Source organism: Perognathus longimembris, chromosome 17 (assembly GCF_023159225.1).
Source record: "Perognathus longimembris pacificus isolate PPM17 chromosome 17, ASM2315922v1, whole genome shotgun sequence".
NCBI classification, from domain to species: domain Eukaryota; kingdom Metazoa; phylum Chordata; class Mammalia; order Rodentia; family Heteromyidae; genus Perognathus; species Perognathus longimembris.
The window spans coordinates 36,798,274-36,812,555 of NC_063177.1; the positions used below are offsets into that span (position 1 = coordinate 36,798,274).

Below are 14,282 nucleotides of genomic sequence, written 5' to 3' on the forward strand. Positions count from 1 at the left end.
CATGAGACTCTTATCTCCAATTAACTACCAAAAAAAAAAAAAAAAGCCAGAAGTGGGAGCTGTGGATCAAGTGGTAGAGCCTTGAGCACAAAAGCCCCCAGGCCCTGAATTCAAGCCCCAGAACCAGCACAAAAAGAAAGAAGGAAAGAAAGAGAGAGAGAGAGAGAAAGAAAGAAAGAAAGAAAGAAAGAAAGAAAGAAAGAAAGAAAGAAAGAAAGAAAGAAAGAAAGAAAGAAGAAAGAAAGAAAGAAAAGAAAAGAAAAGAAACAGGAAGTAGTAGATGGGGAAATAAGTTTCTCACTCAGCTGAAAGTTTGGAGAGAAATGTCCTAAGGTGTCAGCAGAAGTTAGCAGGGCATCCATGTAAGTGGTGGTGGTGTATGTGTGTGGCGGCGGGGGGGGGGGGGGTGTTCCTGTGTAACTGCTGGCTTCCCATCCCCCATCCCCCTCCACTGCTTAACGGAGTATCTCAGTTGTGGTCCGTCATGCACTTCTTCTCAACCTTGAAATTGTTCCCCCTACTTAACCCAAGGTTGAATCCCAGTTTGGTCTGGGCCCAAAGAATGCTATTTCTCACTGGATATTGTATATATGCTTACCTGAACTAGGGAAGGGATAGTAAAATGAGGGAGGATGTAATAAATATGACAAGAAATGTACTCACTACCTTATGTAACTGTACCCCCTCTATACAATACCTTGTCAGTAAAATTTAATTTAAGAAAACAGAATGCTGTTTCTCTGCCATGCCACACTGTTCTGCTTCAGGGTGGCAGTGGACAGACACCTCAGTCCCCCCCCCCACACCCAACATTCAAATCTACAGAATATTATTCCATACGCTGAGAAGGAAGCTTCTCTGTCCTGGAACAGGTCTTCTGGGGCTTAAAATGCCAGTGCTGCCTACTTTCTCGTCACTAGAGGTAGCTGGGAGCTCATGCCTATGATCCTACCCAGGAGGCTGAGGTCTGAAGATTTTGGTTTGAAGCCAGCCCCAGCAGATAAATTCACCAACAAAAAGCCAAAAGTGAAGGTGCTATTTAAGGGATAGGGTGTCAGCCATGAGGAAAAAGTTAAGCAAGAGTACAAGGCTCAGAGTTTGAGCTTCTGTATGAGAGAGAGAGAGAAAGAGAGAGAGAGAGAGAGACAGACAGAGACAGAGACAGAGAGAAAGAAGGAAGGAAGGAAGGAAGGAAGGAAGGAAGGAAGGAAGGAAGGAAGGAAGGAAGGAAGGAAGGAGAGAAGGAAGGAAGGAAGAAAGAAAGGAGCAAGCCAAGTGCTGGGGGCTCACGCCTATAACCCTAGCTATTCAGGAGGCTGAGATCTGAGAATCACAGTTCAAAGCTAGCCTGAGCAGAAAAGTCTGTGAGATTCTTATCTCCAACTAACCAGCAAAAAGTCAGAAGTAGAACTGTGGTTCAAGTGGTGGAATGCTAGTCTTGAGTGAAAAAAACAACAACTCAGGGATAGCACCAGGTCCTGAGTTCAAGACCCCAGAAGTGGTACAAAAAGAAAGGGAGGAGAGGAGGGGAGGGGAGGGGAAAAGAAAGGAGGGAAGAGGAGAAGAGGGGAGGAGAGGAGAGAGAGAAACTCTCAGTATCTATTTCTTGCTTTCCATGGGACCCAGTCTAATATCAACCTTTCTTCCCTGTTCTGTTTCCACCTTCAAGGTTCATTGTTCCCATTGTTGGGCAGAGCCAGTTGGTCCTCTTCTGAGCACCACAACCCCTGTGTAGTTTCCAGGGTCACCTGTCTAACTGCTAAGTCAACATCTAGTTTCCTGTCCAATCTCCCCCTTCTCCCCTACACACACACACACACACACACACACACACACACACACACACACACACACACACACCAGACTTGGAGCCCCTGAGGGATAGAACGCACAGACACAGTCCACCTGGTGCGTGGCTCTGCCCCCACAGCTCCTGGCACCGGGCCTTGAACAGGGTTTCAAGAAATGGCTGTAAATAAAAGAATGGGTTACAGATTCCTAAGAACCCCAGCAACCTATTCGAATGTGGGCCACAGCCCAGAGAGAGCACACCCTTCCTCCTCTCTCACCACACATGGGCCACAGAAAGCCAGCCAGACCTCTTTCTAAAGCTGGCTTTCGAGAGTTCTCCACCTGCAAGGATGCAGCCCTGAGCTCATCCTCCGTCCAAGGGAAGGTAGAATGCTAGGGACCAGGGACTGAAGTGCCTAAGGAGACATGTATTTGTCAGGGAAGTTGAGTGGTAGGAGAGAGATGTTGGCAGTCGGGGAAGAGAGGACTCCTGGGAGCCTCCTGCAAGGATCTAGGGTGGGGGCAGAGCTGGGACTATGCCCCAGGCATGGGTCTAAGCCAAAGATGGCCAGATGTTCCCAGAAAATAACCACGGGGCAGGGCAGATGAACGGTGGCCGGAAGCGGGGTGAGGCTGAGTATGTGGAATCTGTCTCTAATTAAAACTATTGGCTCACGTCAACTACCAACTTGTACTAGTTTGAGTATATGGCTTTGTCATGTTTTTATTGTTCCTAAACAGACTCCTCAATATCCCTGCTTCAGTTCTTTGCCTTTGGGTTATTTCAACAACATGTGGGGCTCACTCAGGGACAATGGCCTCCATCTGCACAGCCAGGAGATCTTTTCCAGATGTGGGACTAGAGCTGTCCCCAAGTTACATCTCTGGCAGTTTGAGATGCTGTTTTATCTCTATGCCCAGCCACCCAATATTCACAAACACTAAGGCCCAGAGAAGGAAAACCTGCTGGTCCAATGTATGAGGGCCATCTGAAGCCATTCTGGGGCCAACAAAGAGCAGCTTACAAGCTGGAACCCTTGATAATCAAATCCTCACTATCCAATTCTAATGCAGAATCTGTCAGTGTTGATGTTGGTTATGCTCAAGTTCCTTTTGTAGGGTGGGTGAAATGAAGAGTTTCTTAAGCTGATGACTAGAGGAAATGAGACTGATTTCTGGTGGGTTCTCCAGCCATATAAAGAGCAGTGAGGCCACCCATGTGTTAAGCAGACGATGCTAACTGTGCGTGGCTTTCTCTGCACACCGCTCAAAGCATGCATCATAACAGTTTCCATAAGGCAATGCTTAAGAAAACCTGATTGTTTTCAGCTCCTCTTCCCTCAACCCATGAAGTGTGAGAGGAGGAGGTGGGAGGAGCCTGGGAGAAGACAGAGCCTCCCCCCCTGCCCCCCCCAAAGGATTCTCTGGCTAGGAGAGTATCTTCACCAGTTGTGAGGAACCAAACTCTACTTCTCACGTCTCCTCAGGTAGGGAGGAGTCCCACTTGGATACAAGGGTACAGAGGATACCTAGTTCTGGGTTCCGTGTATCTCCTTGGTGATAAGAGGGTCTTCTCTCTGAGCTTCTCATTTAAGTCATGGTTATTTGGGGTTGACTGGTATTTGCAACTCAGCTTAATCCAAACAAATTCTCTGCTTGCTGGGTAGAAGAATATCAGACTAGAGGACTCTGACCCCTCCTGTAAGCAAGTCACAGCCCATTTTCTCCTATTTTATTTTTCCTATCCTAGAGATTAACCCCCAGGTCTTGCATACACAGTGTGATGCCATTTTAAAACCTAGTAAAGGCGGGAGATTCTATCCCACAAAAATGCATGAATTACATGTATGGTATTATTTATTCCATTTACAATGTCAAAGTTCCCAGATCTCTGCCGTTCCCTGGCCTAGTTGTCCAAGCTAAAACTTCTGACACAAAAGCATAGTTTCCAAAATACTCCCTTGCTGGGCACTGTTGGCTCACACCTGAAATCCTAGCTGGGCAGGAAAATCTATGAGACTCTTATCACAATAAACTACTCAAAAAGCCCGAAGTGGCACTGTGGCTCAAGTGGTAGAGTGCTAGCCTTGAACGCAAAAAGCTCAGGGATAGTGCCCAGACCTTCTGAGTTCAAGCCCCAGGACTGGCATTCACGCGCATGTGCGCGCACACGCATGCGCACACACACACATGCACGCACACACACACATCCCTCCCAAACTCAAGTGGTTCCAGGCTCTTGTTTTTACACTGAGTCAGAAGGAAGCAGAGGATGGGTCTCTGCTGTTCCTTTTGGTAGCATCCTGAACTCTATGATTGGATCCAGATCCTTGTACTAACATTCAGGACCCAAAGAACCCCCAGGGGATTCCCAACTCCACTGGGGTAGAGGCAGCTGAGGGTAGGAGATGCCAGCACCATGCTAGGGGGAGAGAAGAGGAAATAATTTTGCACTGGTTGATACACAGTTTGAGTTTGAGCCCTGGTCCTGGGGCTTGACCTCAGGGCCTGGGTACTGTCCCTGAGCTTTTTGCTCAAGGCTAGCACACCACCACTTGAGCCGCAGCACCATTTATGGCTTTTTCTGTTGATGTGGTATTGAGGAATTGAACCCAGGGCTTCATGCATGCTATGCAAATACTCTACCACTGAGCCCCATTCCCAGCCCCATGATATAGAGCTCTGAGCCTGCCCAATCAATCTCAGTGGTTAAACAGGAAACAAAGAGGAATGGGAGAGGAGAGGGATTTCCATCAGGGAACTATGTCACCAGGATATGGTCAGCCCTTGGCAGGTTGGGAGAACAGAGGGATACCTACACCAGGACTTGTACAGGCAGACAGGCTGCTGAAGGAAGGGTTTTGGTTTTGTTGTTGTTGTTTAATTGTGTCGGTACTGGACTTGAATTCAGGGTCTCAAGCTCTCTTTTCTCTCTCCTCTCTCTCTCTCTCTCTCTCTCTCTCTCTCTCTCTCTCTCTCTCTCTCTCTGCTGGCATTCAGATAGAGTCTCACAGATTTTTCTGCCTCAACTGGCTTTCAACTGCACTCCTGAATAGCTGGGATTATAAGTGTGAGCCACTGGCACTTGATGTAAAGGCAGGATTTAGATGCTGTGAAGTGTGAAGGGTCTCGAACACCACATAAAGATTTTGTCTGGATCCTGGAAAGCACTGACGAGCCAGAGAGGAACACCTCTGATCTTACAGAAGTGGAGGTTATGGAGGTTAAGAGGACTAGAGGCAGGAAGCCACAAGGTAGTGTCTGCCATTAGGCACAGACCTTTGTCAGCAGGTGGACTCAGCAGTACTTCTGTCCTCTGGATAGAAACACTGTAGGAGGACTGTCCCCAGGATGGGGCTATCTGCCCCATTGCATCTCAACTGGTCTGATGCACAGGACTTAGACTTTGGATCCTAGATAAATATGACATTTTCCTTAGTCCTATATTGCACAGAATGGTACCTGCCCCTCAGAAGGAGTCTTAGGGACTCTCATGCTTGTCCCCATCATGCCTGGCATGGCTAGGGAGGAGTTCAGAATGTCCCCAACCCAGCCGGGCACAAGTACGAGGGAGACAAGCAGACAAGGGCTTTTTCTCAGTCCTGAGTGATGTCCCCTAGATCACCTGATGGAATTTTTGCACATCCAGCTCCACAGAGATGGGAAGCCACAGGTGGCATGCTGGCAACCTTCCCAGAGGGGAGGCTCAAACACTGGGGGGCATGAGGTGGGGTTCTAAAGCAAAAGAAGGAAAGACTTGGGGTTCCTAAGTCATCAATGCAGGAGGAGGACTTTAGAGGAAGAAGTATCTCCAGCTACTACCTCCAGCTACTCCACCACTTTATAGCAGCCACTGAGACTGATTTACTGCAGGACAGAGTTCATGGCACGGCTGAGGCTAGACTGTAAGTCTCCTGACAGCCTGGGTGAGGGCCACTATGTTTACATTTTGGAAGACACATTATTATCCCTCACCTGACACCTTTGGAAGTTTTTTTTTTTCTCTTGTTTTGTCAATCATGAGGCTTGAACTCTGGACCTGGACGCTGTCCCTGAGGTCTTCAGCTCAAGGCTAGCGCTCTACCACTTGAGCCACAGCGCCACTTCCAGTTTTCTGGTGATTAATTAGAGATAAAAATCTTACCGATTCAAAGCCCAGGCAGGCTTTGAACTGTGATGCCCAGATCTCAGTCTCCTGAGTAGCTAGGATTACAGATGTGAGCCACCAGCGTCTGTCTGGAACTTTTCTAAATAGACCAAGTGCCGAGTGCAAGGACTCCAGCTGCCTTTCCCCTAAAACCAGTCCAGTGCTTCCCACTGAACACACTGGGGAAAATGGTGCTTCAGTGATCAAAAGGAAACTGGATGCTCCTAGCCCACTTCCTCCCTCAGCCCCCCTCCCCAGCCCACTGCCGTCCTCACTCTCCTGGGCTCTGGTGGAACTGGGTCTTCCCCTTGCACACTCACCTGGCACATCTGGAGATGGGTTGAGAATCATGAAGGCGTCTGACAGGCCTGCTTTCACAGGGTGCTGGGAAGAGCTGATTTCCAGGACAGCCATGGGGATCTACAACAGGAGAAGAGGCTCCGTGCACCCAGCAGCCTCTGCGGCCAGCCTACCTTCCCCTTGGAGCACCAGTTCCATGTGCCCTGCTTAGCTATGGAGGAGTACATTCTTTCCCAGGTCCAAGCCTTCCCCACACCTCCTTCCCCACATTTTCAACTCAGTGAACTGTACCTCCATGCAGACTAGAAACCCAGTCATTCTTGACCTCTTCCTTTCTTTCCTCTCTTTTCTCTCATTGCATACATCTCCAAATCCTTTTATTAGCCCAACGGCTCTCAAGTCTGTCTTTGCTTAAGCTGCCTCATCTTTCCTCTAAATAATTTTCTAGCCCTAAACCATCTGTTCTCTGCTCTGAAGCCAGAGTGGCCATTTTCATTTATTTGCATTTATTTATGCTCAGTTTATTCCCGTGCCATAAGTTTTTTGGTTTTTTTTTTCAGTTTCTTCTCCACAACTTCCTCTTCTGGTTTAGGAACAATTTGCTCTTTTCAGTGAGGACCATCTCTATGTAGCAGGGGAACTCATGTACCGGTTAATCGACTCATCTTGGGTACTTTGTTCACGTGGATGTGTTCTATGACCAAGGCGTCTACGTCTGAACCCTTCAGTTCAGCACGACTCTCTGCATTCTTAAGCATGTGCAGCAGAAATTCAGCACTCTTTTTGGGGCCACCAACCCTGTATCCAGCCCCACTGTTTGGCCTGGACACACCTGCCAACTCCACCATTGTAACACCAGAATGGCACACACTGCTTCTTTCAGATACTTGGTAACTTTTCAGATGTGCATACCCTTGATGGCCGGGGCTGTTTCTCTGGTCTTAAAGTGAACACGAAGATTTGAACTCCTTGACTTGCATGATTTTGTGGTGTTTTCTGGGTCAAGAGAGTAGCAAACCACTTTCACAGGTCACCCCAGGTCGCTTACAGGAAGAGCTAGAGTGGCCTTTTTCAAAGGCACACCTGCCTGTCTCTGGCGTCCTCCTGCCCCACCCCATCTCTCCAGCCATTCTTCCTCCAGTGATTTAAACTAGCCACACTCCATCCTGTCACTGGACTTTGTATGCACTGTTCTCTCTCCTGGAAATACTTATTTTCCTCTTTGCTTTCTTGACTTAGTCATTCTGTAGATCTCATTTTAAAAAAAAATTATTTCATTTCGTGCTAGTCCTGAGGCTGGAGCTCAGGGCCTATGCCCTGTCCCAGAGCTTTTTGCTCACTCTAACCACTTGAGCCAAAGTCCATTTATGGCTTTGGGGGGGTGGTTAATTGGAGATACAAATCTCACTGACTTTCCTGCCCAAGTTGGTTTTGAATTGCAATCTTTGGTTCTGTTTTTTGTGTTTTATTTGTTTGTTTTTGGCCAGTCCTGGAGCTTGGACTCAGGGCCTGAGCACTGTCCCTGGCTTCTTTCTGCTCAAGGCTAGCACTCTGCCACTTGAGCCACAGCGCCACTTCTAGCCGTTTTCTATATATGTGGTACTGGGGAATCGAACCCAGGGCTTCACATATACGAGGCAAGCACTCTTGCCACTAGGCCATATTCTCAGCCCTTGAATTGCAATCTTTGGATCTCAGCTTCCTGAGTAGCTAGGATTATTAGGTGGGAGCCATCAGTGTCTAGCTATGTTTGTTTTTGGTTTGGGGAGGTGTGTGTGTGTGTGTGTGTGTGTGTGTGTGTGTGTGTGTAATGGGACTTGTGTTCTGGCTTGGCCTTTTCATTTACACACTGCTGCTATACTACCACCTGAGCCACATCTACTCTGGCTTTTTTTTTTTTTTTTTTTGGCCAGTCCTGGGGCTTGAACTTAGGACCTGGGCACTGTCCTTGAGCTCTTTTTGCTCAAGGCTAGCGCTCTACCACTTGAGCCACAGTGCCACTTCTGGCTTTTTCTGTGTATGTGGTACCAAGGAGTCGAACTCGGGGCTTTATGCCTGCTAGGCAAGCACTCCACTTCTAGGCCAAACTCCTGCCCCTATTCTGGCTTTTTGATGGCCAACTGGAGATAAGAGTCCTTCAGATTTGTCTGCCCTGAGCTGGCTTCAAACTGTGATCTAGATTTCAGCCTCCTAAGTAGTTGGGATTACAGGTATGAGTCACAGGTGCTTGGCTCCGCTTTCAATTCTTTTCCTCAGATAAAACTCCTGGCCTCTGATAAGGAGTCCTACAACAGGCTCTGCTACCACCAGGTACCTCTACTTGGGAGCATTTGTCTCTGTCTGCCCCTGTAATTACTGTCCTCTAGACTTATGACTCTCCAAGAACAGGGCCTACAGGTAGGGCCTGCGGTTGTCTTCACACCAAGTCCTATGCCCTCACATTGCGGATTCTCTATATAAGTATTTGCTGACTAAAGGAAAAACTCTAAGGCTCAATTATCTCTGCAGCCAGCCCCCCTCACCTCTTTGTAGCCAAAGACAATGCGGCCACCGCGGTGCAGAGCCACCTGGAATGTGAAGCTGCCCTTGTCCTCCCGGCCTTGCAGGTAGACACGGTCCCACTGAACCACAAAGACAGTCCCTGAGGAGAAAAGCAGAGAGGGGCGGGGAGGTAGAGCAGGGAGCAGGACCCTGCAAAAATGGCAGCCAGAGAGGACTGGCTCTGGGTCAGGTCTATTCTGGATGATGGAAGTCGTTTGCAAATTTGAGACTGCAGTTGCTGTGCAGCTTGAAGACACTGCCTGGACCCAGAGCCAGAAGAGCCTGCTTCTGCACCAAGATCCCATACACCCCCCACACCCCTCTCTTTCTTACTGGTCCTGGGGCTTGACCTCAGGGCCTGGGCACTGTCCCTGAGCCTTTGTGCTCAAGGCTAGCACTCTCCTGAGTCTCTAAGATTACAGGTGTGAGCCACAGGTGCCCAGCTCTTATCTCTTGTTCTGCCCTTCCTCCTTGTATCCCCTGACCCCCACTAGAGATAAAAAGGAGGACAAACAAGGAGAACTGTGCAGTAACAGTTTCCATTTCATGTCTCATTAGACTCTGCTAGGCAGCAGGACATGCCATCCCCATCTTACTCATAAGTGGCTGTGTGCAAGTCCTTTGCCTTCCCTGGGCCTTGGGTACCGATTAAGGGATCAGACCACGGATCCCCTGTGCTGGGTTAACTTTCACACCGAAGCATGGTCTCACCATTGTCAAAGTATGTGACTGTGGAGTTGTCAGAGTAGCCGGGGTTGAAGTTGGCCATCAAGGGAGCCACGTACTGAGTAGCTGTGAGCATTCGATGGATCACGTCGCCCATGAAGATGAAGCCTAGGGTGAGAGATGTTCAGAGCAGTGACTACACGTGGCCTCTAGGGATGGCTTCTAGGCTTTTCCTCAAGGGTTCCCTTATCCCCCAACCCCACCTGCTTCTGGGCTCTGAGTCTGATGTATATGTACTTAAAGGGCCCTAGATTCAAGAAGGTTCTGGTGCCTCTAGGAAGGCACAGACTATAGAGGGAGGGGTGGGAAGAGGAGGTAACTCCCACCTCCCCCAGCCTTGGGAAAGTGGGACATGGGAATCAAACATGAACCCTGATATGGATGGGATCTCAAATTCCCAATGCTACCCCTCTGTCACCCCCTCTTTTAGAGAAATGCAGGAACCATGGGGTGTCCACACTGGCCAGGCTGGCCCAGAGAGACACATGTGGGTCTGATGATGTGATGGGAGTGGCCAGATATTCCCTGATTGAGAATGGGGCTCCCAAAAGAACCAAGTGTAGGTCCCTTCCCAGTCCACCTCTCTCCCCAGAACATCCCCTAAAGTGCAGGCTGAGATCTGCAACCTGCCTCCTTGCCAATTCTACCTCACCTCCTGTTGCTATGGTGATCTGCCGCAGAGGATGGCCATAGAACGGGAAATCAAAGGAGAGGACCACTCTCTGTAGGGAATAGGAAAGAGTTACCCAGGCTGAGCTGAAAGCCAAGAGCTGTTTGCCCACAGAGCTTCCTGCTTGTCTGAACACAGTAGGGGGTGGGGGTGGGGGAAAACATGTCCAGAGCAGGTCCCAAGGCCTCTAGAACAATTAGTAAGTACCCCCACTCTAGCCAAGAATCCCCCTGCCCCCACCAAGTTCCAGACCTCAGGCCACACTATGCCTGTTCCCAGACAGGATGGGCTAGTCCAGCCTCTAGCCTGGACCACCCTGCCCGGGACAGGAACACTCACCGAAGCCTGCCGGTGGGTGTTGGAGAGGATCCTGTGCACCTTCACTTGGCTCTGGTTTGCTGTGGTCACATCCACCCACAGCTCCCGGCTGCGGGGCTCATTGGGGCCATAGACACGGGACACGTAGTAGCTGTGGTTGTCTTCCTGTGGGCACAGAGGCAGCCCAAAGAGGTGTGAGGCAACGGTCAAGGCCAGGAGGCCCCCTCTGCCGCACCCCACCCAAATTTCTGCATACAAAAATACCCCTCTTTATTCCAGGGTGCTGGACCTGGGGCTCAGACAGTTGGCCTGTCCCCAACCACATCCACAGCCCTTACACTTGTCCTCCATCCTGCCACACCTACACACACCAGGAGGCTTATCCTGCAGCTGCTGAATGTGTCCAAGCATGACCAAGACCAGATGCAGCTTGGACCATGAGGGAGACATAGAACAGCCTCATGCAGAACCGTTGTTGTCTTCTTTTTGTGTCAGGCATGAGGCTTGAACTCAGGACCTGGGCGTGCTGTCATTGAGTTCTGGCACTCTACCACTTGGAACCACAGCACCACTTCTGGCTTTCTGGTGGTTCATTGGAGATAAGAGTCCCATGGACTTTCCTGCCCAGGCTGGCTTTGAACCATGATCCTCAGATCTCAGCCTCCTGAGTAGCTAGGATTACAGGTGTGAGCCACTGGCACCTGGCTTGGGAGCCTTTTATTTAAGAGAAAAAAACACATGGATCTTAAAATCCACCAGTCTAAAGAAGGAGGATGGGGCTGGGGATATGGCCTAGTGGCAAGAGTGCCTGCCTCATATACATGAGGCCCTGGGTTCAATTCCCCAGCACCACATATACAGAAAACAACCAGAAGTGGCGCTGTGGCTCAAGTGGCAGAGTGCTAGCCTTGAGCAAAAAGAAGCCAGGGACAGTGCTCAGGCCCTGAGTCCAAGCCCCAGGACTGACCCAAAAAAAAAAAAAAAGGAGGATGCCCCTCAACCTCTGAGATTTGCTCGTGTGAGGTAGGAGGCAGGGCATACTTGGATAGGCCATACCACAGAGACTCACAAGTGCAGCGTGGCAGAGCCCATGTGGTAGCCGCCGTGGGACTGGGAAGCGGCAAGTCCTATCCGTGCATACTTTTCTTCCTTACAGACATGATGGGGTCACAGTGGGCTGGGGTTTGTTCAGCAGTGTCTCCCGCAGAGGAGAATCTGGGGCCAGAGTTTCAAGGAGACTGGATACATGGTTGGCAGAAAGAACAGCAGAGAGAAGGAGAGGCTTTCTGGAGGCCTGGGGGTGGCAGCAGGGAGGCAGGGCCACAGGCTGGCTTGGCAGAGATGCCCTGGGCATCCTGGGTCATTAATCAGGCTTCCCAGTGGCAATAGCTGCAGACACAGCAAACCATGTTCTCCCTGCCAGGATGCCAGCTGTCCAGCCAGCCCTCGCCCTGGACCCAGCAGGAGCAGGGACAGGAGCTTCTGTTCTCCTCTGCCAGAAGGCAGGCTCTGTATTTCTGACAGGTGACACTTTCTTGGGACCGGAGGTCGGGGGGGGGACTGGGGGGAGGTGAGTGAAGAAACACAGGAGCTGAGTACCAGTGGCTCGCTCACACGTGTCATCTCAGCTACTCTGAAGCAGTTGAGATCTGAGGATTGAGATTCAAAGCCAATCCCTGGCCAGACAAATCCACAAGACTCTTACCTCCAGTGAACCAGCAAAAAGCTGGAATGGGAGGCATATCTCAAGTGGTAGAGCGTCAGTAGAGAGAGTACAAGGCCCTGAGTTTATGCACTGGTATCAGTGCATGTACACACACGCAGAGGAGGGTGAATTGCTCTGTGGCTCTGCCCCTGGTGCTGAATCAGCTGAGCTGATGCTTGGTGCCCACAGTCTCTGCCCTGCCCTGCCCTGCCCTGCCCTGCACTCCACAGGAGAGAGATACCAGTCTTTTCCTTCTTGAGCTCTGCTTCTTTTATCCCCTACCCATCCCTTATAGGGAGTCGTCCTTAACTAAAAACAAATAAGCAAAACAACTGTCAAGGCCTGTGCACACTGATCTATGCAGATAGGTGGACAAAGGCAGAGCTGCTGGCCCTCCTGGGATTTGCAAGTGAGCAGCTTTTATTCCATCTCCGAGCAGGGAGAAGCTATAGGGGGCCCTAAACAACATGCACAATGGGGCAGTCTGGACACCCCAACTTGGAAGCCCATATAGATTCTTCTGGAACCAACTGCTACGGCTGTGGCTAACCCTTGCCTCCTGCAACCCTCCATTTCAAACATGGTGGTCTGGATCTCCCCAGGACCTCCTCCTCGCTCCCTGTGCTCGGTGTTTCTTTAAGTTCCAGAAATCACGTAAGCATTTGTCTGCCTCTGGGCCTTTGTGCCTCTTGTCCTTAAAAATCTCTTCCCTCATCCTGTTCAGAGATCTCCAACTTCTTACCCATCAGGCCTCAGGATGAGGGTCACTACAAGGGGAGATGTCTCCCCAACCCCTCCCCACGATCACTGTCCTCTAATCATATCCTGAGTTCCCCCTGCCATGTCTTACACTCAGGACGACTGACTTGACTTTTATACCTGTTTCCTCTGTGTCTGTCTGTCCGTCCATTTGTCCTACAAGACTACAAGTTCCCCAAGAGCAGGGATGGCCTTTCCCTAGGGAGCTGGGGTAGGGGTGGGGTGGGGTGGGGGGATGACTTGGAATATTCTCTGCTCGCCCTGTTGGTTGGCTTGCTCTTTGCTCTTCCTCTGGTTGTTTTACTGCCACCTCCACACATTGTGGCTGCAGGATCCGGATCACTTTATGAAACAGCAGGCCACGGGAGGGTGTGGGGGGGGAGTGGAATAGATGCTCTCAGGGGCTCCGAGAACCCACGAGGCCCCTCCCACGGGGGTGCCTGAGCAGGGCAGTGCTGAAGAGAGCTATGTGAGGCTGGGGACGGGTGGGCTGTCCTCGGCTGCTTCTCAGCATTCCTGTGGCATGTGACAGAAGGCATGCTCTGCAGCTCTGACGCCCAAACAGACGCCGATGCATCTCTCCCTGCCTCAGCTCCAACGGCCTGGGCCAAGGGGGCTGGGAAGGAATGGAGCCAAGCCCACTGCTCTGAGTCCTGTGCACCACAAGGAGACAAAGGCTCTGCACCGTGCCCCTGCCAGCCTGGCTCTGCTGCCCATTTGACTGCCCAGTGCTGAGGTCCAAGGATGGGGGTGGGGGGGACTCATTCTTGGAGTTCTCAAGGGGCCCTGCAATGGCACCTCTTAGCTGACACAGGTTTGTGTCCCTTTGAACTCAAGGAGATTTAGAAAGGAGCTGTCCCCTCTAACAGTCTCGGGCCATTCCTGTGTCAACAATACACCAGTGCCAGCTGTGGTGGTTGAACACGAAGTTTGTTTTAGCCCATGGTTTTGCCCAAGTTTGATGGGCTACATTTCACAGTGGCCTTCTTGCTGGCAGAGCCCTGAGGGGACACAAGGAATGACAAAATCAATTCAAGGAACACGCTCATGTGTACATGACTGTGTGTCCATATTCCCTGGTCACATCCTCCTCTCTTAAAGCTACCAGGATTGACTCCTAAGGGCTCCAACCCATGAGATTAGCTTATCACAGTCGCCTCCCAGCCCCATTTTTCCCCCCAGTGCCGGGTCTTGAACTCTAGGCCAGGGCACTGTCTCTGAGCTCCTTTTACTCAAAGCAAGCACTCTTATCACTTGAGCCACAGCATCACTGCCAGCTTTTGTCTGTGATTAATAGGAGATAAGAGTCTCACAGACTTTCTTGC

At 50.5% G+C, this 14,282-nt stretch overlaps 1 protein-coding gene across 1 annotated transcript in view; it reads right to left on the reverse strand.

Annotated features, from left to right (window-relative positions):
- Positions 1-14,282, reverse strand: part of Plxdc1 (plexin domain containing 1) — a 50,312-nt gene that overhangs the window by 15,334 nt on the left and 20,696 nt on the right. Inside the window, exons 3-7 of the mRNA XM_048366442.1 lie at positions 10,515-10,658; positions 10,158-10,227; positions 9,491-9,613; positions 8,761-8,879; positions 6,259-6,358 (exon numbers count right to left, since the gene is read on the reverse strand). Of these exons, the coding sequence (XP_048222399.1) occupies positions 6,259-6,358; positions 8,761-8,879; positions 9,491-9,613; positions 10,158-10,227; positions 10,515-10,658 (556 nt within the window). The remainder of the gene's footprint in view (positions 1-6,258; positions 6,359-8,760; positions 8,880-9,490; positions 9,614-10,157; positions 10,228-10,514; positions 10,659-14,282) is intronic.